The sequence below is a fragment of the Cucumis melo genome, chromosome 10 (genome assembly GCF_025177605.1).
Source record: "Cucumis melo cultivar AY chromosome 10, USDA_Cmelo_AY_1.0, whole genome shotgun sequence".
Lineage (NCBI taxonomy): Eukaryota > Viridiplantae > Streptophyta > Magnoliopsida > Cucurbitales > Cucurbitaceae > Cucumis > Cucumis melo.
The window spans coordinates 5217247-5237803 of NC_066866.1; the positions used below are offsets into that span (position 1 = coordinate 5217247).

The window sequence follows — 20557 nt, forward strand, 5'->3', positions numbered from 1 at the left end:
TCAAGATTCTGAGATACAAAATCATTTATTTTTTCAACATTCTTTAGTACACAATCGTTCAGACTTGACTAAACTATTTTTTCTAATTCTTTTAGTATACGATCGTTTATTCTTTGTACACGATCTTTTCAACGACCTAAAAAGAGAAGAAGAAAAGAAAGAGAGAGTATGGAAAAAGAAAATTTTTCTAACTAAAATTATATGAACAAAATCTAAACAAGCTTTGAAATATAAAAATGAAAGTGATACTTTAACCACAAACATAGTTATCAAACACACATCCTACTTGGCTTATACATAAAACATAAATATGCTATTGGAAAGAATCTTTATCTTTATTACATTCAATCAATCGTGCTTTTCATCTTATTTCTTTTGTTGGAAAAAAAAACACTTATCATCTTCATGAACTACGAAGGGACATGACGATGACGATAATGGCGGGTTAGAACATTTTTCTAAAACATAAGAATAGTAAGAACATATAACCCTAGTAATTAAGACATTAATTAACATCACAATCTCAAAAGTGAAGAATTCGTAATTATTTCGTAATAGCTAAATTAATCTCAACTAAAATTAAGTGCATTTTATTGAATCATACAAATAAAACCAAAATACCACCCAACATGTATTACATAATTAATATCCAAAATCCCTAATTCAAAGCTAAGAGAAGTCCTTACAAAAACAAGCCATAATTTGGAGACCTCGACGGCCGATCAGATTCAGGCGGCTAGTAATCGAGTGGAATTACACCAGCGGTCATAAGAGGGCTGAAGATTTGGCCATTCGGAGGCGGAAATTGCGTAATCCTGGAGCCAATTTGTTAAGATGAGTTCTTGATCTATGGGTGATAAGGTTCCAATAATGTGATTCACAGCTCTTTCGGTCTCGTCTTTCTCGAACCTCATTAGAGCTGGAAAGGTGAATCCGTTTCGAGCGTGGCATAGCAACGGCAGCCATAGTGATAGCATTCTGAATTTTACTTCCGGTCTTACCATCTTCTCCATTTCTTTGCTCGTTAGCTCTTTAAACAGCATCGCTGGTTTTTCATCATATAAATTTAAATCAGTATGGACAGCTCTCGATGAACATTTTATAAAGTTAATGTCTTATTATTGTTGTTGTTGTTGTTATTACCTGAGATCTTGACGAAGCACCACTGGATTCTAGGGTTACAAGCAACGGAAGCGGAGGCCAAGCCGCCGGCAAAGCTCCATTGCACCATAGCCTCATCCGCCGCCCCATACTCCCCTAGCTTCTCCGCCATCCATACCAACTCCTGCCCCAGCTTCTCCGCCACTACCTCGCCACCGTACTCCCCCTCCACGATTCCCCTCTCCGATCTCCTACCGTTCAACGGCTCCGCCTTCGGGACGATTGCGCCCACGGCACTGACGGCCAGATCCAGAAATTTGAGGTACGGAGTGACGTAGGCTGAGAATGGGAGGGCGGCGATGATCCGTGACGGCCACGTACCGGCTCTGATTCGTTGTTCGGTTTGTCGGGTCCGATGGAGCGAGTCATAGAGAAATGAGGAGGTTCGAGCAAAGGCGGCGGAGAGGGCGGCTCGGTTTACTTGTAGAAGCTCGATTTGGCCGCTTCTGGCGTTTTCTTCCATGATCTTCTCTGCCATTGCCATTGTGAATTGGTACTTCTGGCAACTCGCCGGCATCTCGTTCAGGATCGCCAAGATCTGCACCGTTCATTTCAATTTATTTTTTAAAAGGCACCAAAAGTGGACTAAACTGAAAAAAAAAAATGTCTTCAAATATAGAACAAAATTTTATACAAAAGTATAAGCAAATAATGATAGAGATCTATAATTTGAAAACTTGTTATCTTATAAATATATTTCTATATTTTAGAGCTTTATTAAGTATAACTTGGTAAAATATTCTCGTTGGCAACTTTTTTTTAAATTTCAAATAAACCCCAACAAAACTAAAATATTTTTAATTTATTCTAATCTAATCTATGTAAGATTAAAACAAAACAGAACAAATTTTTAAGTTCAAATTTTGGAGCATATAGTCTTATTAGGACTTAACCAAAAGAGAAATACTTTGTAAAGGCTAAGCTTCAAATTGATATGGATATTAGTATTTAACTACTTCAAAAGTTAAAAGATTTAAATTAACATTCTCGTTCATTTATATTTTAATGTAATCTCATGTTTTTAGATTTTATTTTTTCTGTATTTTAAAATAATAAGATTTATCATAGTCGATGGTCTACATGGATAAATTTTGATATTGTCTAAAAAACAATTTCTTATAATTTCCCAGAAGAAGAAGACACAGAATATTCCCAAACCACGTGGACCGAAGTTCTCGAAGGTGAATCCACGTCGCCGCAACCGCAAACAACAAAAAATAAACAACTGACACGTCATCCCAGTGCCGCCTCGGACATGACACGTGGCGTAACGAGTAGCATTCAGGCCGCCGCATCGCCCACATTTTCATCCCATTCCGGTCGGATTATATCAAGAGAATTAAACTTGGTGGTCAAGCAAAACTTTGTGTTCAATTATTAATGGTCCATTTCAATCCCTTAATTAAATTGATCTCTATGGTAAATTTTTCTTTTGGAGTTTTCTTAAACACCCAATCTAAACTATTCTTTATAATCCCAAGAATTAATATTAAATCCTTTTGAAATATTATAGTGTGATATTTTTAAATTTTTTTTTTTAATATTTTCCCTACTAATTAACTAGAAGATCAAATCATATTGGTTCATTTAATTACAACAAATAAAAAAAAAAAATACATCAAAGTGATATAGTTTGATTGAATCTTGTTACACGTCATTATCTTAAATTAAGATTAGATTATATGGGAGACATTTTGTGACATTTTACTATAGACAAAAAGAAGAAAAAAAAGGAATCCAAAAATGAAGTGGCATGAAATAGAGACAAGATGAACCGACATTCATTCAAAAGGAAACTTACTAAATAGGGAAAACTTGTAAAACCTTAGTTTAAAAAAATAAATGTGAAGAAATTTGGATCAGACCATTTAAAATTTGCTTAATTGTATTTTAGTATAAGGAAATTAATAATTAATGTTTGATATATTTAATTGATACAAAAAGTACAATAATAATAATGAAAAGGAAGAAAGAAAAAGCTTACTTGAGAGAGAGCTCGGGTGAGAGGATTAACGGAGGAAGCAACAAAATCGATACTTTCAAAAGGAACCAAATCCAATTTAGAAAGAGGATCCAAAGCCGAAGAGCCCAACGCCGACATCGATGACGACAACGACAACGACGACTCAGAAGAAGGTGGTGCCGTCAACAGCAAAGGCGCCGAACTTGTACACCCACCACCGCCGCCACCGCCACAGAAATGAGTTAAAAGGCGGCGAGAAGGGGCGAGAGCAACAGGGAACCAATCCATGACAATTCTCAAAACCCAAACCGTAAACCAAGAAGTAAGCATAAGCATGAACCGGAAGTGGTCGGCGGGTCGCCATTTCCGGCCGGAAAGTTCGTTCTTAGCATTAGAGGCGACGGAGACGAGAGAGTTGGCGGCGACATTGACGGTGGACATGAAAAAGGAATTTAGAAGAGAGGGAGTTGAAGAAATGGGTTTTCTTGATCTATAGGCATAGGTCAAGTCTAAGCCGTTTGCGGCCATTGAAAGGGTTTGAGAATTCTGAAATAGAATAGAGAGAGGTTTTGAAGTGATGGAGATCAAAGGAATTTGAAGGAAATTGTATTATATATAGAGAGAGGATTGAGAAGAAATATTAATATATGAATCATTGGCTAAACTTATGTCGGAACATATTTGTCTTTATTGAGTTAAAAATACATTGCACATAACATCTGCTGTAAAGTTCAAATCACTCACACGTTACATTTAAAAGCTCGAAGATTTTAATTTTACCATCATAGATCAATTAATATATAAAAACAATAGATATGTGGCTTCAATCTTTATCCTTTCATACTCCTATTATCTTCAATTCTACTCATATTTCTTGCAATCATCTTCTACTAAGTATCAAATTATAAGATATAAATGGTCACCACCAATAGATTGATTTAGCATCAGCCCCTCAACTTTATATATAAATAAAACTATTTAATCTTTAAGTTTTATTCTTTAGTATTTGTAGGTAACCTCATCTCTCATTCCGAAAATCTTATTAGAAATAAAGCTTTGTCACACGTTGTCACAAACCAAGCTTGAAGCTAGTGGACATGTAACGTCCAAATTTGAGAGGGATTTTGAGAGCTTGAAGCAATTCTATATTGGAATGCATGTGAATGATGAAAAAACATGCTAATAAGTATTTAAGACATGTAAGGATGATATTGTTAGGTTACCGAAAATGGTTAAGTGTTTATAGATCTCTACAAATACAACATACTTGTTTCAATTGAGTAAAGAAAGATAAAAACCCTGATTTTATATGTTTGATAGGAAATTATTTTAAACAATAAACTTTTTCAAAATGTTTATAAATATAGCAAATATATCTCAATCTAGTTGTAATAAACTATTATCGGTGTTTATCATGATACAAATAGATATCGATATTAGCCTATTTTGATCTATCATGGTTAATCATAAATTAACTGAGATATTTTATAAATATTTTAGTTTATTTTAATAGTTTTTTTTATATTTACTATTTATATTTATAAAATGATTCAGAACATTGTTATAATATGTCCTATCTTTAAATGATGATAAGTGAGAATTAACTTTATATATGTATATATGATTTTAAGTCAAACAAATTATATAATAAAAGTAACTCAACTAATATATATGATTTTGTGTGATTCAAATTTCTTAAAATTCAATTTATTAAGAAAAAGGAAAAAATAAAATAAGATGTTGAAATTTTGGATGTTGATTTGTTTGGAACATCTAATTATACTCAATACATTATTAGAAGTGAGGTAGTAAGGTTTGAACGAGAGGATAGGAAAGGCAAAGGCAAAGGCATGTGTTTGGGTAATTCCATAGACATCCAACAACGTAAAGTCGGCAATAATATCAATATATATATATATATTTGTGTATGTTGGAGAAAGAGCATTTTAATTTGTAATTTAGTGAAATGTCCAAAAATGGGTGTTGTCTTTTTGTCTGCTTTTCTATGTAGTTTCCCAATGGCCATTTTCATACTTTAGTTAGAGTACTTCATTCTAAAGTTAAGTTATACCACCAAAAGTTTTCATCTAAAACCTTTGCACTTTGAACAGTACTTATTTGATTCTATGAATTTGACTTCACTACTAAGGAACCGACTCCCATCATATTGGTTTTTGATGAGGTTGAGATCTTTCTGGGGGTATTCCCTTTTAGAGTTAGAGACGCGGTAATTGTTTTTCATATACTATTCTTCTCATTTCTCCACGTCCTACCTTCGTGAAGAGTGTGGCTTGGTTTTTTGGAAATATGACATTGTTGACTCATTTTGGAGCCTAAAATGACAAAGCCTCATTTGTTTTTAAAACCATTGTCTCAGTTGACCCTTTGCTGGTGTCATGTATATGTAAAATTATCAATTTGCATTTGCTTTCTTCTTCAAAATCCTCGCGAGCACGGAAAATGGTTAATCTTGCTCTTTGCTCTCTTGCTCCCCTCTGTCTCGTTGTCTTGCTTTCCTCTCTCTTTAGCTAGTCAACAAATATATGAGTAATAATCCAAAGAAAGCAGAACTGAAGAGGCTGTGAAGTAGATCTTAAGATATCTGAGAGAGACAACTGACTATGCTTTGCACTTTCAAAAGTCAGACTTCAAACTGTAGGGTAATGTGTGGATGTAGATATATATGATATGTGATGCAGATCAATAATATTGGTATTAGTTGGGTTTTCAAACTGCAGAAGATAATGGCTCCTTCTACTATAGAGGCTGAGAGTAACTAAGGCAAATAAAGAGATGATATGACTTCGCCATCTTTCTTATAAGAACTTGGCTTGAAATTGGAAAAAGAAAATTTGCATTGTGACGGTTAAAGTGCTCTTCATTTAGCCAATAATCCAATGTTTCATTCAAGAAAGAAACACATACAGATGAGCTACCGTTTTATTCGATCAGTTTTGAAAAATGACATTCTTTCGGATGCTTGAAAAGATTTTAGGGTGTCAGGATCTAGCAGATATGTATACCAAAATCATTCCATAAACTGAAGTTGTGCACAACTTCAGTTGGACTTCTTCACGAGTAAAAAGAAGTCGCTACCATGACAGGGGAGAGACATGTTGCCTGTTTAGTCTCCAAGTTGGAGATTGTTAAGTTTTTTTTTTTTAACCCAAAACAAAATGCCCTCTAAAATAACTGAAAAATAAAGAGAAAAAAAGAAAACAGCCTCATGGGCCTGTGAGCCGTTGCCGTAAATAAGAAATGTAAAAGAGAGGGAAAAAAAGTAGTGAGGAAGGCAGTGGTGATATTTTTCTTCTTTTCTGCTCTCTGCCATGAGTGTCTTCCACATCAAGAAGAAGAAAAATATTGATTGTTTGGAGAGTTTTTTCTTGGCTGTAGTATGTATTTTTTCTCCATTAAAAAGTAAAAAAGCTATTGCAGGAGAGTGATTCAACAGCATTTTTATTTTCTCTCAGTAAGAGTAGTTCATCTTTGAGCATTGCAAACAGCTGAATGTACCCCTCACTGAACTGAGTTTAGTATTGTTCTTACTGCTTTTAAGTTTAGGTAACTTGGTTTAGCATTGTTCTTATTGCTTTGAAGTTTAGGTTATTTTATCTATTCTTTTAAGCGTACAAATTTCAATTTGTTGTGCAATTCGCTCAAGGACTACTCAATAAAATAGATAAGAAAACTAGCAACCACAAAAAATAGCCGATCCCAAAAATAATTTGATTTATACCAAAATCGTCATATTTTTTTTTATTTTTTACTTTTTTTGCCCGATAATACCCTTATAAAGGGTAATTCTTCTCATACGAATATAAGTTAAAAAAATGATACGAATAAAGATATTTTCTTGCTGGAAAAGATTGCACCAACAACGTTGTAATTTCTACCAAATTTTAGATTCTTAGGATTTAAATTAATTAATTAACAATTTATTTATATAATTCTTAATAGATATGTTTAATAGCGATTTGAATTCAAATTTTAGATGATAGCCCTAAGTTTTGATAAATATTATAAAATATAAAAAATATGAATCTATTGAATTTATATTTTTTATTTAATACATTAGATATTTTTCTGTTTTGCTATTTTTGTCAATTTAAAAATAAATTTGTCATTTATACGAGGTAAACCTACTATTTTACTATTCTTCTTATCGACCCTAAAATATATGGTCTAAATTGAGTAAGATTGATTTGCTATTATTTTCTATCAGATTGTAGCCCAAAAATTGCAGGGATGTTATTTAATGAGCTGGACCCAACTATTACACGAACCTAATTAGACTTAGACTTTGATTGTCAAGCTGACAAGAAGAATAACAAAATTAGAGGTTTACTTTAGATAAATGACAATTTTATTTTTAAATTGATAAAATAACAAAACATCTTTTGCAACATATCACATCTTATGCATGCAACCACTTCACATCTGCATTTACTCCTCCACTTTTGAAAACCCTAGAATGTTTTTGTGCCATCTCCTTTCCTTCATATCTTTGTTCCTTTATCATCTTCGTTTCTTCAAGTCTTCGATTAGCATTTCGATTAGCATCTCCATTGCTTCAAACTTTCGTTCGCCTGACCATCTCCATTCTTTCCTCTGTTTCAGTGACTTTTAAGATCGCTTTCCACCGACATTCGTTCAAGTATTCAACCGTTACGTTTGTTTGTTCTTCAACCTTTTGTTCGTTTTCAAATCAGTGAGGTATTTTTTGGATTTTTTTCCCTATTCGTTCGCGCGCCCATCTCCTTTCTTTCCTCCGTTTCGGTTGATTGTTAAGGTAGCTTTCCACCGTTGTTTCCAATTAAATCTTTTAATTTAGTCTTCATTAATTAGTTAACTTTTATCATAATAATTAATTATTGCATTGTATTTTGAATTTAAACTTAACTGATTTTTATTTGGCATGATTTTAGAGAGCCATCGGTACTATGTTCTTAAAAAAATTGAATCTTTAAAATTCTTTTTTGTTTATTTTTTTAATATTTATCCTAACAATTAATTATTGCATTATCTTTGACATGATTTTACGAGAGATTCAATTTTGAACCTATAATTCGAAAAATGAAAAATTGAATATTTGAAATTCTTTTTCGTTAATTTTTAAATTTTTATTATAATAATTAATTATTGTATTACTTTGCCTAGATTTTAGAAAGTGATCCAATTTTGAATCTATAATCCAAAAAATAAAAAATTGAACATTTAAGTTATTTTTCGTTAATTTGTTGATTTTTATCGTGATAATTAGGGAATATCGAGACTAATGACACATGTTTAGGAATTGTTGAAATAATATAATAATTTTTTGATTTAGTTAATAATTATCATAAGTGGGTATGTTTAGGAATTGTTGAAATAATTATCATAATTTTTTGTGATATTTGTACATAAACAATTGTCATATCTGGAGGTGTAATTTTGAACCAAAAAGAGTGAAAATATATTTATAACGGTTAGTTTTACCATAAATTAAAATAAAAATAATACAACAGTTTATTATTTTTCTTTTTTCTATCGTCAAATTTTCTTTTTTTTATCCTCAAATTTGCTATTTCCACGGATTCTCTTCATTTCCTATTTCTAAGGAATAGACTCCGGCGTTCATGGGCTTAGACCTAATCGTTGGGCCTTGCCTTTGCACAATCACTTGACAAAACTTTTTCCTTTCCTTTTTGTCCTAAAATATAATTTGTATCGGTGCCAAAGTCATTCTAAACAAGCACCCACCAAAATCCCTCGTCAATGGTGCTCCCCCACTTGGAACTTTCTCACATGATGCAAGCAAAATATCTCACTTCATCTTGTCTAATTATTTAAAATATCTTCCTTGCCACTTTTTAGGACTATCTCACACAACTGTCTCTTCTCTCTTCTCTCTTCTCGCTTCTCTCTTCTCTTATCCTTTTGAAAAAACTAGAAAGAATGAGTGCCTCCTGGCTTCCTCTGTACACACCCACAAAACAATATCCAATTCAAAGAAAGTTAGGATCATACAACCCTTCAACTTCCAGAAAGCTTCATGCCAACACTTTGTCCTGCAAGGCAGCTTCTTCTATCACAGACTTTGATCTTTATGATCTTCTCGGCATCGACAACACCTCCAATCCATCACGGATTAAGGCGGCCTACCGTGCACTCCAAAAACACTGTCACCCCGACATCGCCGGTCCTGCTGGCCATGACATGGCCATCATTCTTAATGAAGCATATTCTGTTCTATCAGATCCTAGTTCTAGGCTGGCTTATGATAAGGTCAGAATGGGTAGCACACTATTTTAATTGGTTTCGGTAAACTATGGTTTTTGACGTGAGAATTATGTCCACAGGAGCAAGCAAAAATGGCAGAACTTCGAGGTTACACAGGGAAGCCAGTTTATTCAGTGTGGTTGGGGTCAGAAAGCGAACAACGGGCGGTTTTTGTGGATGAAGTGAAATGTATTGGCTGCTTGAAATGTGCTTTATTTGCTGGGAAAACTTTTGCTGTTGAATCTGTGTATGGGAGAGCAAGAGTTGTGGCTCAATGGGCTGATCCTGAATATAAAGTCATGGAGGCTATTGAAGCTTGCCCAGTTGACTGCATTTCGTGAGTTGTGTTGTTATATTTCGATTTCAGAATTCCTGTCTCTCTCTCCTGATTAGTTTATAAGTTTCTCTTTTTTCTCGGTAAATTCAACACAGCATGGTGGAAAGGACAGACTTGGCAGCCTTGGAGTTCTTAATGTCGAAGCAACCACGTGGGAACGTAAGAGTTGGAATGGGGAACACAGCTGGCGAACGAGTGTCAAACATCTTCACTGACGTGAAGAAGTTCCAAATCAGGTTCAATGAGGCTATGGAGAAAGCTACAAAAGAGCAATCCAAGGTTATACTTAGATATAGTAATGGCAATAGTTCAGTAATTGATGGCACCTTCTTTAATGGCTTACTGAGATCATCGAGTTGTATGATTGGTTTTACAGGGAGCAACCTTTGATAGCGAAGGACAGTTGGCTGCAATTCAGGCTATCAGATCAATCTCAAATTGGCTATTTTGGCAGACAGCAACACCAGTTGGACCTGGATCGAAACAAAGCCAAAGCCTGACACGCAGTGCCAGCAAATTCACACCCGAAATCAACAAACTTCAGGCTGCTGTTACTGCAAGGAAACAAATCAGGGAAAAAGCAGAAGGCAGAAATAGAATTACAACAAAATACCTATCCAGAGATGATTATTGGGTTCCAACCACCTTTGCACTTCCAGCTTCAACTCAATGTCCAAACAACCCAATCTCAAAGCCTAGTGTGGAGACCAAACCTACAAAGCAATCAAGAGACCTCGGTTCTGATGTTAGTAGTGGTGTTCATGTTAGTCCCATGAGATTGATATTACCAGTTTCTATATCGATAATTGCAACTGCTATAATTCAGCAAATGGTGAGAAATGATGGTGCCGATGAATTGAAGGAACACGCTGCAGGTTCTATGGCTCTGGAGTTGGTTAATAGTCACTGGATGCAGGTGATCCTAACAGGCGTCACTTGGTATATCATTGGAATGGCAGTGACGGGGATGGTAGAAATGATTGCAAGAAAGTTTAGACCTTGAGAATTACACAGATAGTAAATTTATTTAAAAGACAAGTTGCATGTATAGCTGCAGTTGTACAATAATAAAAATGGAAAAACACTAGCATATATGTGATCACAAATGACAGAATTAAGAAGCCATGTGTGTATGAGAAAAGGTGAACGAACTTTACATTATACCCTTTTATATACATGACATGTAGTTCACTGGTCGTTTCGACCAACTATTATAATCCACTACATAATCCTTGAATAGGAGAACATATGTCATGAAGAAAACATAATCCTTGAATAGGAGAACATATGTCATGAAGAATTATATGCCATCCAAACAAAGCAGATGTCATACAGAGAGATTGTTTAGATGCAATTTCTTAAATCTAAAATCAATAAGAGCTTGCACAAGCAGCAAAATGTCCTAGTAGCGATATTTGGTTGAATAATCCTTAGGTGCAATGACTAAACCACGTCCTTTCCTTGCTCCACGATAAACTGTTTCAACAATATCAATGAACTCTTGTTTATCCTTGAGTGCCCAATTTATCTTATTGTTGTTCCCAGTACCAAGATCAATCATTATGTGCTTGTTCCTAAAGAAGAACATGACGGTGGAAGGATCATACAGTTCATACATTGTGTTGAAATCAGGAACTTCTGTGATATCCACAAGGTATATTACTGCAAAGTTCTTAATTGTCTCCGCAACTGAGGCCAACACTTCATCCATCTACATCAAAAAAACATATCAATCAGATCAAGCATCTCGAGAAATGATAAAGAATCATACTTAAAACAGAAGATAACAGAGAAGTGAACACAGGCAACGAGGAGATAGGATAAATTACAAATGAATAGAAGAAGGTTTTTCAAAAAATAAAATAAAATAAAACGCTATGCCTTCATTAAGAATAAATGGAATAATACGACCCAAGAAAAGTTCAACAACTCTAAGAAGGGCCCTAGTTAAACAAAATAAGTCCTAAAAGATAAATAGAAACAAAATGGAAACTGAGAGAAAGGTATGAAATCTAACATAGAACCACTAGAATTGCCTAAAAAATTGAAGTTTTACACTTATTCAAGTTAAGAAAACATCACTCATTGTTCAAGTTGAGAAGTCTGATCAATTCGAGCAAGTGAATGTTCAAAGCTCCAACCCAGATGAGAAAAATACAAAAAGAAAGAGGGGAACAAGAAAAACATTAACCAACCTAGACATCAGAACTTGAAGAACTAAAAAAAGATGAAAAGACATTAAAGAATAAATTCAGTTGCAGTAAAAGCAAGAAGAAGAAAAAGGAAGTTGAGAGAGAGATATACACAAACAACTCTTCGGCCCAAATCGTAGGAGGTTGGTTGAAGGACGGAAAATGGGCTCCAGGGTTTCTTCGGTCTGTTTTATTCCTATTCACCAGTAATTTAGTCAACAATTTTAACTCGCAGTTAAATAACATTTTCTACGGGAATTCAAATTTATTTTTGAAAACAAACAATTAATCTAGTAGATACAAATTTAAATTGTCATATTTAATAAAAATTTAAACTTGAATGCTAAAGAAAATATTAAAAAATCAAAGACAATTTAAAAGAAAAATAAAAAATTACATAATCTATTACACATAAAATTGAAATGGAAATAGAAGCCAGACGGATTTTAGGTTTTTAAAACTTATTAAGCACAAAATTGGATGTAAAACACAAACGAGCATAAAGCAAACTGAACTTAGAACTAAACTTGGTCCCTTTACTTTCTAAAGAAATTTGGTTGAGATTTTTTCTTCAATTCGAAGATGGAAAAATATTAATGTTGTGCCAATTAAAATCTAGACTAAGTGCGTCAATTTACACCGCCTATTACACTGAATCTAGAAAAATCGTGGGTAAAACTGTCAATTAAACCACTAAACTTTCATAAATGAACTTATACTATAATTCAAAATTTCGGTGAGAATTGTGCATGCAATTACCTAACCATCCATTTTGAAAATCTAGCATTTGAAGAAGTCTACCCATTTAAACATGAATGGGTAGATGATTTTCAAAAGTAACGCTAATGAAAGATCTAGATTAATAGACTTATGAAAACTTCAGAGTTTAATTAAGTCAATATTAGTCATGTAGAGAAGGGTTTAAATTGACACAGCTACATAATTTATACAATTATTAGTTCAGAATTTAGGAAAAGTGTTTTTTTATTGAAATTAAAACGTGATCTTGAACTAAAAACTAAAAGTGGAATGAATACAAAGAAAATAATAATTTAACCACAATGAAACAATTCTTTTTTTTCTCTTTCCTCCTCGGTTTTTCGATCAGCAAACAGAATGGGCACAACAAAAGTGAAATGGAGAGTAGAAGAAGAAGAAGAGTTAAGGATTGAAAAATGAGGTTTACCTGCATACAGGTGTCGTCCCAATCATGGCCGAAACGGATGATGACGACACGTTCTTCTTCAGCGAGAATGGCTTGATCCACAGCCCATCCTGAATGCAAATGCGGTAGAAGGTACGACATCTTCAAACCCTAGTTTCTCCAATTTCTCTCCTCCTCGTCCTTCTTCTTCTTCTTCTTCTTCTTCTTCTTTCTGTGAAGAACGAAGGGAAGTTCGCTGAGTTTTAAACGGAAGAATCTTTATAAGGTAAACTGCGAGAGTGGAAGAAGCCTCTGGAAGAGTTTGGAAACTTCCAAAAGCTACCATACTTCCAATCTTATCGCTCCACGTGTTATCTTGTATCTCCTTCCGATTCTACCATTAGCTTGAAGGGTAATAATACAGTTATTTTGTGCACCTGTGCCTACCACTCCATAAGTTATAGTTAAACAATTAGATACACTTTGAACACCATTTACTTTTTGCGAGACTTAAGTTTTGATTCATTTTGGTTAGAGATAATAGAAACTTTGGCATGTAAAGGACAAATCTTACTATACACAAATATATATAGTCATTTTTGTTAATTCGTTTCGTAATTATTTTATATTTTGTTTTTTATTTTTAAAAACAAAATCTATTTTTTTCACGTTTTTTTTCATTGATTTACATATTTATGGTTGAATTCTAATGAGATTTAATGAAATAAAGTCATTCTATTTTTTCTACATTTTTTACATTGATTTACGTATTTATGACTGAATTCTTAACAAAATTTAAAAAAAGACGAGTCATTCTATTTTAAGTTTTCAAAATTTAATTTGATTTTTTGAGTAAAAAGCAATTAACATATAGAGTGTTTGTACATTCAATTTTTTTAGATGTACAAATATGTACAAATTTAAAATAATAATAACACAATGTTTACAAAACGCATCCTTAATTTTTTTATTTTTTATTTTTAAAGTTAAGTGTATTCAATAATGGTTCATTATTAGTTAATTTTCTTTTAGAAAAAGCATGTATTTAAAAAATAAATTTAGTTCCCAAATTTATCTTTGTTTAAAGAGCAAAGATTCAGGAGTAGAAGAAATGTTTTTACACTTAATTTTAAAATGCAAACAACAAAATAGTTATTAAATACTAAAAAAACGAAAAAGTTATCAAATACTAACCTAAATAATTTAACAGACCGTCAGTAATCAATCACACCAGCCATATTGCTTGGTAGGCTACTTTTTATACAAATTTGGGTTTGATATGAAATTTATGGAACAAAACAAAATAAGTAAGAGATAATATGAATTCAACTTTCTATCATGCTAATTAAAGAAGAGAAAAAAATTTGGTGAAATATAAGGGAAAGAGAAAAACACATTCTGTACATTGATTAGGGTAAGAGAGATTAATTCACAACTGAGAGATGAGAAAAAGAGGCATCAATAACTTCATTATCCCTTAAAACAATTGAAATCTCTTTCCTATGGGTAAGAGTGCTCAAAACAGTTTTTGGCTATCCATCGCGATGATATTCGAGTTGCTTCGTATGATCCAACATTACCTGTCCACAAAAACAGCACAAAATTTGAATAATCCAACCTCATTAATCATAATATTGCGCTTTCTATGTAAAATACTGTACTGCTATAGTGAAAACTGATTCAACGATAATGGCTTTTAGTAAAATCTGAATAGACAAATAAACGAGAAGTCGTGTAACTGTTTTAAGTCCTTACTTTTCGAATGTAAGTAGCTATGGCTTTGCAGCCCTCAATTGCAAGTTCCATCACATCCTCAAATACATCAATAGGTAATTTAGCATCCATCTGCACCGAGATCATGTAAAGATGAGCGAAATGTGGTCATTACAAAATCACAAAACAGGTCAAGGTGGATAGGAATAGGAAAAGGTAGAAGTTAATGAACCTGTAGAAGAGTAACTTTATCCAACTTAGGTAGAAAGCCTACAGTGACGTCAGGGCCACCAGCACTATCCTCTACATAATTCAAATCTGTCCATATCGTAATGCCAATCCATATTAGTTGTTGTAAGCAATATTTTGAAGGGAAAAGGACAAAAAAGAGAGAGAGTTCTTCACGTCCAACATAGAGGATTAATAGAAGAGTAATAAGAATATGCCGAAGCAAAATCTACCCGGGGGGGTCTAAATTACCGAGCAAAGCATTGCTATTAAGGTATCCAGCACTGCAGGAAGTAACAATATCACGCATTGGAATTCCAGCATCAGCAAGCGCCAAAGTTGCAGCATTTATGCAAGCTGATCTGGTACCTACACAAGAAATTTCCAGGTTATGTCTAAAAAATTCTTCACGAAAATAAAGCAAATGGGGCCTGAAGGAGCTTTCTAAAACACTGCTTAGGCCCCGTTTGATAATAATTTGGTTTTTGAAAATTGAGTTTCATTTCTCAAAAACAAAACAAGTTTTACTAACATTTAAGCCAAGTAGTCTAGATGCTTCAAGAAGTCACTATCACTGAAGGCAGAATATTATGCACGGCATAAAAAACACTAGTTGCAGCTTATGGATAAATTAAGATGTATTCTTTGAATAAATACAAAAGTAACGAGAACTTTCTTTGATGACAGAAAATACATAAATGTGAGATAGAAATCAGGTATCAGTGATTGATGATAAAAAGTTTCTCTGTTGGACTTAAATTTTTTCAAGGAAAATAAAACAATATAATAAACATGGCGACGAAGATATGAATCTCCAACCTCAAAAGATGAAAATGATGCCTCCTTTGTTGAGTTGCGCTCATATTGGCTTTAAAAATTTGTAATTTCGACAAAAAAAAAATGGAGGTGAAACACTGAGGCTTGAAATAGGTTATATCTCAAACTTCATTTTTGTTTCTACTTGAATCTTTCAAACCAAGTTTCCTATAGAGCATTGGCCTAGTTTTTTTAGGGGCATGGCCTAAAAAGACTTTAATTGAACAAGCCATGGAGAGAAGGTGACAAAAGTGAGGCTAATCACTGAGTGATTGGGTAGTGAACAAAAATATGGTTGCAGGCTCCAAACATCTTATTGTAAGGGGGAGTATAGAGAAAAACCTTTCAGAATCTATTTCGTGAAAGAGAATAAAAATAAGAGGAATATTTGAAGAAAATGACAAATACACAGAAAGATGGCAATAAAAGAGAATATGCAATTGAAATATCTGAACTAGAATTGATATTCTAATAATTTGAAGAGCTTTATCTGATAAACTTAATCAATAACTCTAACCGTACCTCCATCTGCTTGAAGAACTTGGACAAAAATATCTATCTGCACACGAAAACTAGGAATGAGGAAAGAAAAAGGTTGAAATCATAGATAAGCAGCTCTTGGATTATTGTAGAAAACCTGAGACCGAGGCATTAAATGTGTTAGAATGCATTCCTCCATTGTCTGGCGAATAACTAAAGATATCTCTGTGGATCGCCTGAACGTAAAAATGCCATAAATTAATACAACGGTTAACAAAATAGATATGAATGAATCTGTAACATATTTCTTTCCCATCCGTTTATAAGTCCTTCTATTTGGTGAGACCTAAGCAATGTCATTGAACTGGGAACTACTACACTACTAGTTTTACCCTGACCATATTCAGAAGAGAATAATCTAAATGCTACCTTTCATGGGTACAATTTTCTTATGATTTAAGATATGAATGTTCACCATACTCCTATTCCAAGAATGAACTACAATCATTGATGGCATCAAATCATCAAATGTACCAAACAGAGACACATAAAAAATGAAAAATACCTGTCTCCCTTGGGCTTTCTCATGCGATCTCCAGTACTGAAATTAGCCATGGTGTACTCACAACGCACCTGAAAGAGATCAGAGATTCAGGCAATGCACAACCAACGATCATTAAGAATTGAAACTTTGAATATCAAGAAGAAAGTATAACCAGTGCTTGGTTGCTCATTTGTTGACTCCTATTCTGGACCTACACATACAACAAAATAATTCATTCCAACCATACAGAAGTTTTCAAATAAACACCCAGATGATTTAATAGAAGAAATACAGCGGTCAACAAGTTCTTGTATTCATGCCATTTTGAATGAGATAGATACAATAATAGCTGAGATGTTATACCTCTCTTGGACCATATACAGCAGCAAGAACTTTGGTGTTACCCATCTCAAAAAGAGCAGACCTAATTCAGAAAAAAGTAACGATATTCAGTAACTTAGTATTCGATACAGATATCTCAAAAGCTAAAAGGGGAAGAAAAGTGAGAGTAGATACCCATTTGCTTTAGAAACAGCCCCAATTTCCGCTCGCATTTCCCTCAGCTAAAATTAAACAACAGAGTAAAAATTGAACGGAACAGAAGCAAATGATTCAAACAAGAGGGAAAAAGAATCAAGCAAGAGAATGAGAAAGGAAACAACTACCTCCCTGGGACGGCGACCGTCTAGGCGAAGTCCTTCGGGGGTCACAAACTCCATTGGCGAACAGAACGTTGCAATTTTCGCCCGAAAGGTACAGGTCAGTTCGGGTTAGGGGCTGAATCACTGTGTTTCTAAGAAAGATGGTAACTTTGATTGCTGGGAGAGACGAGAGAGTGCGAAAGGGAGGGTGCAGCGGTAAGTTTGTGGAAAGGCTGGACTGGGGAAGCAGAGAGTGTAGTGTACGGCGGCGGCCGCGGGCAGAGGGGTGGCGAGGTGGAGTACAGCGTCTGGGAGGTAGTGAAATAGGGTTTAGGAAAAAGGGAACCGTAGGAGGGTTGAAGGTTCAATTTTGGTTAAGATTGTCGTCGTTTCAAAGTTGTTAGTAGGGATGTTTGAATATTCTAATCATCCAAATTACTCAAACCATATTATACGGTTGAATTGACTTATTTGATTGATTAACATAATCGTTCTCTTAACAATGGAAAAAAAATATTTCAAATCTAAATGATTGTCTTCACTAGAAAAAATACTCCAAATCTGAACGATCATGTTGACTTTGTAAGTGATCGTTTAGATTATATCATGAGTTTCTTGAATTTGTGTATATTTGAAATTTTGAGTTTATAAATGTTGAACAATTTTAAACTTCACAAACATTAAGAATTAAAAAAAAAACAATACAAACAACCCAACCCAAACCATATTATATGGGTTGAGAAATAATTCATTCAGGTTATCAATCTAACCAACCTGAAAATATATCTCCAACCCAACTTGTTTACAAGAACGAAAATTTGCTAAAATCAAATATAAAAATAACAATAACAGTAACAATAAAGATGTTTATCAAAAATATTAAAAAAAAATTATTTAAACTTCACACAAAAAAGATTTATTAAAAGATAAAATTTATTACACTTATTTTTTCAGTGAAATAAATAAACTTCCATCAATTTTTCAAATTTTTACAATCTCTTTGATAATAGTCATACTACTTGTAATTAAGTACCAATATTGAAATTGAGTGTTTAGTAAAAAGTTGAGGTAATAAAAATACAAATCTTGAAATCAAATTGAAACAGTACTTTAATATCTCAATCAAAGCCAAACTTAAAACTTTTAATACCAAATGAAGTATTTAAGAATTTAGGAGCATTTTAATCTACCACCTTCTTAAGTTGGCGTAGACAACTCAACTTTAATGATAAACCTATTGAAATTTGTACATTTATCGCATAATTCTATATTTATATCTTAATATACTTTTTGTAATTCTCTAATGGGAGAGTTATTATAATATGTGATTATTATAGTTTTTTGATTATTATAGTATGTGTTTGGAATACATAATATTGTAGTCTATGTTACATAATAGTTATTTTTTCACTATTATTTTTTGGCATACATATATTAGGTACAAGAAATACCATTTTTGAAAACATAGTTCAAATTGTAGCTTACACTAATTTATACAAACTAGTTTATTACTAGTTAGAGATGCACGTCTTCTATAATTTTATATTATGACATATTTTATAGAAATTGATATGTGATTTAATTAATCTTGTTAATTAGGTTGTTAATTTAATAAATTTAATTACAATTTTCATAAATGACTATTGCCAAGTTTAACGAGCAGATAAAATTACTTTGTAAGAGAAAAAAAAACATAAGAAAGTGTATTTTAAAAAATATTATTTATATAATTAAACTAAAAATATATTTGCAATAACTTAGAAAAAGATTTTTTAACACTTGAGTTTTTATTTAAACATTTTTTTACCAAAACTTCTTAAAATAAAAACACAATGCATTTTAAAACTGTTTTTTTTTAGTATTTGTATATACAAGTTTTTTTTTTATATATATACTAACATCATTTTTATTAAATTTTTTCAAGACCGATCGATGACGACGATAGCTGGAGTTGGTTGTCGGTGGTTCGTCGATAGAGTCACAAGATTGGCCAACGACGACCATCAAAGATTAGCCTAAACCCTAAAAATGTTTTTATTAAAGTTTTTCAAGGTGATCAGTGGGCGATAGTTGTGCAGAGTTGGTTGTTGGAAGTTTGTAGGTGGAGTTTCTGAAAGTTGGTCAACAAACTTCCCAACCCTCGAAACAAGTGCCCCTAAGGTTAAAGAATAGCAATGACGTGTGAGTTATTTTAAATCATAATCTCAATCCTCAACTAGAACCAAACCTTGTCTCAAACAAGGAGTTGACTATTATAGCCCACTCCACTCTACTCTTATCCCTAAACATGCAACTTTTACGCCGACCCAGAGCTTTAGAAACTACCTTAAGAATTTATCTTACAATTAATATTATATCTCAAACACATGCTTAATAAAAATTGGTGAAAGTTCAAGAATAAGGTTGTTTTTCAAATTATTGACAAAAATATGGTACATTGAAAAGAATAAACAAAAGTAGGAGTTGAAATCCAAACTATTAACAAAAATACGATAGTTTTAGTTTGGAGTGAAATGGTGTACCCAATTGTAATACGTGGGCAACCATGTCAGTTTCTAATTTGATAAATTGTTAAGACCAATGTTGGATACTCGATTTCAATATTTTGTTAATAATTTATTTATTTGTTTTGAACCTTTTTAATTATTTATTTAATAATAAAATTATATATATTATAGTCAGTATTTCAAAATCAAATCAAATTATTTAAAAATGAAAATAGTAAAAACATAATTTCAAGGAAAAGAGAAATGAAAATTAAAATCTTTCACGAAAGAAATTAATTAAAAGAATCAAATTGGAAACCAAAATTTTAATAAGGAAACATATTTTTAGGATTGGAAATTTGATTGGGATATTAAATAATTAATGTAAATAAAATTATATATACATTGAGAAGGGGAAAAAAAAAGGCAAGAGTGAGTAGAGGTGAGAAGGTGGTGTGACATGACATGAAATTGCTAATCCATGATCTATCATTCTATTAACATTATTTCAAAAAGAAAAAGAAAAATCATGAAAACTATATCCAAAATTTAAAAATTTATTATTATTGTTATTATTTAAAAAAAATGCCA

At 32.8% G+C, this 20557-nt stretch overlaps 4 protein-coding genes across 6 annotated transcripts; 1 reads left to right on the forward strand and 3 right to left on the reverse strand.

Moving 5' to 3' along the window:
- Positions 1-569: 569 nt before the first annotated feature.
- Positions 570-3724, reverse strand: LOC103488768 (uncharacterized). The gene is made up of 3 exons (XM_008447660.3): positions 3146-3724; positions 1144-1699; positions 570-1045 (listed from the first exon to the last, which is right to left on the reverse strand). Exons 1-3 carry the CDS (start codon positions 3650-3652, stop codon positions 729-731), a joined length of 1380 nt encoding a protein of 459 aa, XP_008445882.1. The 5' UTR covers positions 3653-3724; the 3' UTR covers positions 570-728.
- A 5148-nt stretch (positions 3725-8872) lies between these two features.
- On the forward strand, positions 8873-10883 carry LOC103488766 (chaperone protein dnaJ C76, chloroplastic). Its single transcript, XM_008447658.3, has 4 exons — positions 8873-9391; positions 9466-9722; positions 9818-10001; positions 10099-10883. Exons 1-4 carry the CDS (start codon positions 9062-9064, stop codon positions 10723-10725), a joined length of 1398 nt encoding a protein of 465 aa, XP_008445880.1. The 5' UTR covers positions 8873-9061; the 3' UTR covers positions 10726-10883.
- Positions 10854-13317, reverse strand: LOC103488767 (thioredoxin-like protein YLS8). Of its 3 annotated transcripts, XR_007824447.1 has the most exons (4): positions 13101-13166; positions 12027-12110; positions 10987-11433; positions 10854-10950 (listed from the first exon to the last, which is right to left on the reverse strand). XR_007824447.1 is itself a non-coding variant. In XM_008447659.3 (2 exons), exons 1-2 carry the CDS (start codon positions 13218-13220, stop codon positions 11125-11127), a joined length of 429 nt encoding a protein of 142 aa, XP_008445881.1. In that variant the 5' UTR covers positions 13221-13317; the 3' UTR covers positions 10854-11124. The 3 variants fall into 3 exon arrangements, 1 of the variants encoding a protein (XP_008445881.1); XR_007824446.1 differs by lacking the exon at positions 12027-12110 and having other exon boundaries at positions 13101-13317; XM_008447659.3 differs by lacking the exon at positions 12027-12110 and having other exon boundaries at positions 10854-11433; positions 13101-13317.
- Positions 13318-14438: 1121 nt separating this feature from the next.
- Positions 14439-17893, reverse strand: LOC103488765 (exosome complex component RRP41 homolog). The gene is made up of 11 exons (XM_008447656.3): positions 17505-17893; positions 17356-17402; positions 17203-17263; positions 17012-17050; positions 16861-16928; positions 16453-16531; positions 16338-16374; positions 15252-15368; positions 15004-15089; positions 14814-14903; positions 14439-14638 (listed from the first exon to the last, which is right to left on the reverse strand). The coding sequence occupies exons 1-11, from the start codon at positions 17556-17558 to the stop codon at positions 14591-14593; spliced, it is 726 nt and encodes a 241-aa protein (XP_008445878.1). The 5' UTR covers positions 17559-17893; the 3' UTR covers positions 14439-14590.
- Between the last annotated feature and the right edge of the window lie 2664 nt (positions 17894-20557).

Excerpts from the sequence above, each read along its gene's own strand:
- LOC103488768 (XM_008447660.3), bottom strand. The coding sequence starts at position 3,652 with ATGGCCGCAAACGGCTTAGACTTGACCTATGCCTATAGATCAAGAAAA. Across the intron at positions 1,700-3,145 it reads TCACCCGAGCTCTCTCTCAA|ATCTTGGCGATCCTGAACGA; the intron begins GTAAGCTTTTTC and ends TGAACGGTGCAG. Across the intron at positions 1,046-1,143 it reads GTGCTTCGTCAAGATCTCAG|CGATGCTGTTTAAAGAGCTA; the intron begins GTAATAACAACA and ends ATGAAAAACCAG.
- LOC103488766 (XM_008447658.3), top strand. The coding sequence starts at position 9,062 with ATGAGTGCCTCCTGGCTTCCTCTGTACACACCCACAAAACAATATCCA. Across the intron at positions 9,723-9,817 it reads TGCCCAGTTGACTGCATTTC|CATGGTGGAAAGGACAGACT; the intron begins GTGAGTTGTGTT and ends AATTCAACACAG. Across the intron at positions 10,002-10,098 it reads CTACAAAAGAGCAATCCAAG|GGAGCAACCTTTGATAGCGA; the intron begins GTTATACTTAGA and ends TTGGTTTTACAG.
- LOC103488767 (XM_008447659.3), bottom strand. The coding sequence starts at position 13,220 with ATGTCGTACCTTCTACCGCATTTGCATTCAGGATGGGCTGTGGATCAA. Across the intron at positions 11,434-13,100 it reads GGGACGACACCTGTATGCAG|ATGGATGAAGTGTTGGCCTC; the intron begins GTAAACCTCATT and ends TTTTTGATGTAG.
- LOC103488765 (XM_008447656.3), bottom strand. The coding sequence starts at position 17,558 with ATGGAGTTTGTGACCCCCGAAGGACTTCGCCTAGACGGTCGCCGTCCC. Across the intron at positions 16,929-17,011 it reads AAATGAGCAACCAAGCACTG|GTGCGTTGTGAGTACACCAT; the intron begins GTTATACTTTCT and ends GATCTCTTTCAG. Across the intron at positions 16,375-16,452 it reads ATTTAATGCCTCGGTCTCAG|ATAGATATTTTTGTCCAAGT; the intron begins GTTTTCTACAAT and ends TTTCGTGTGCAG.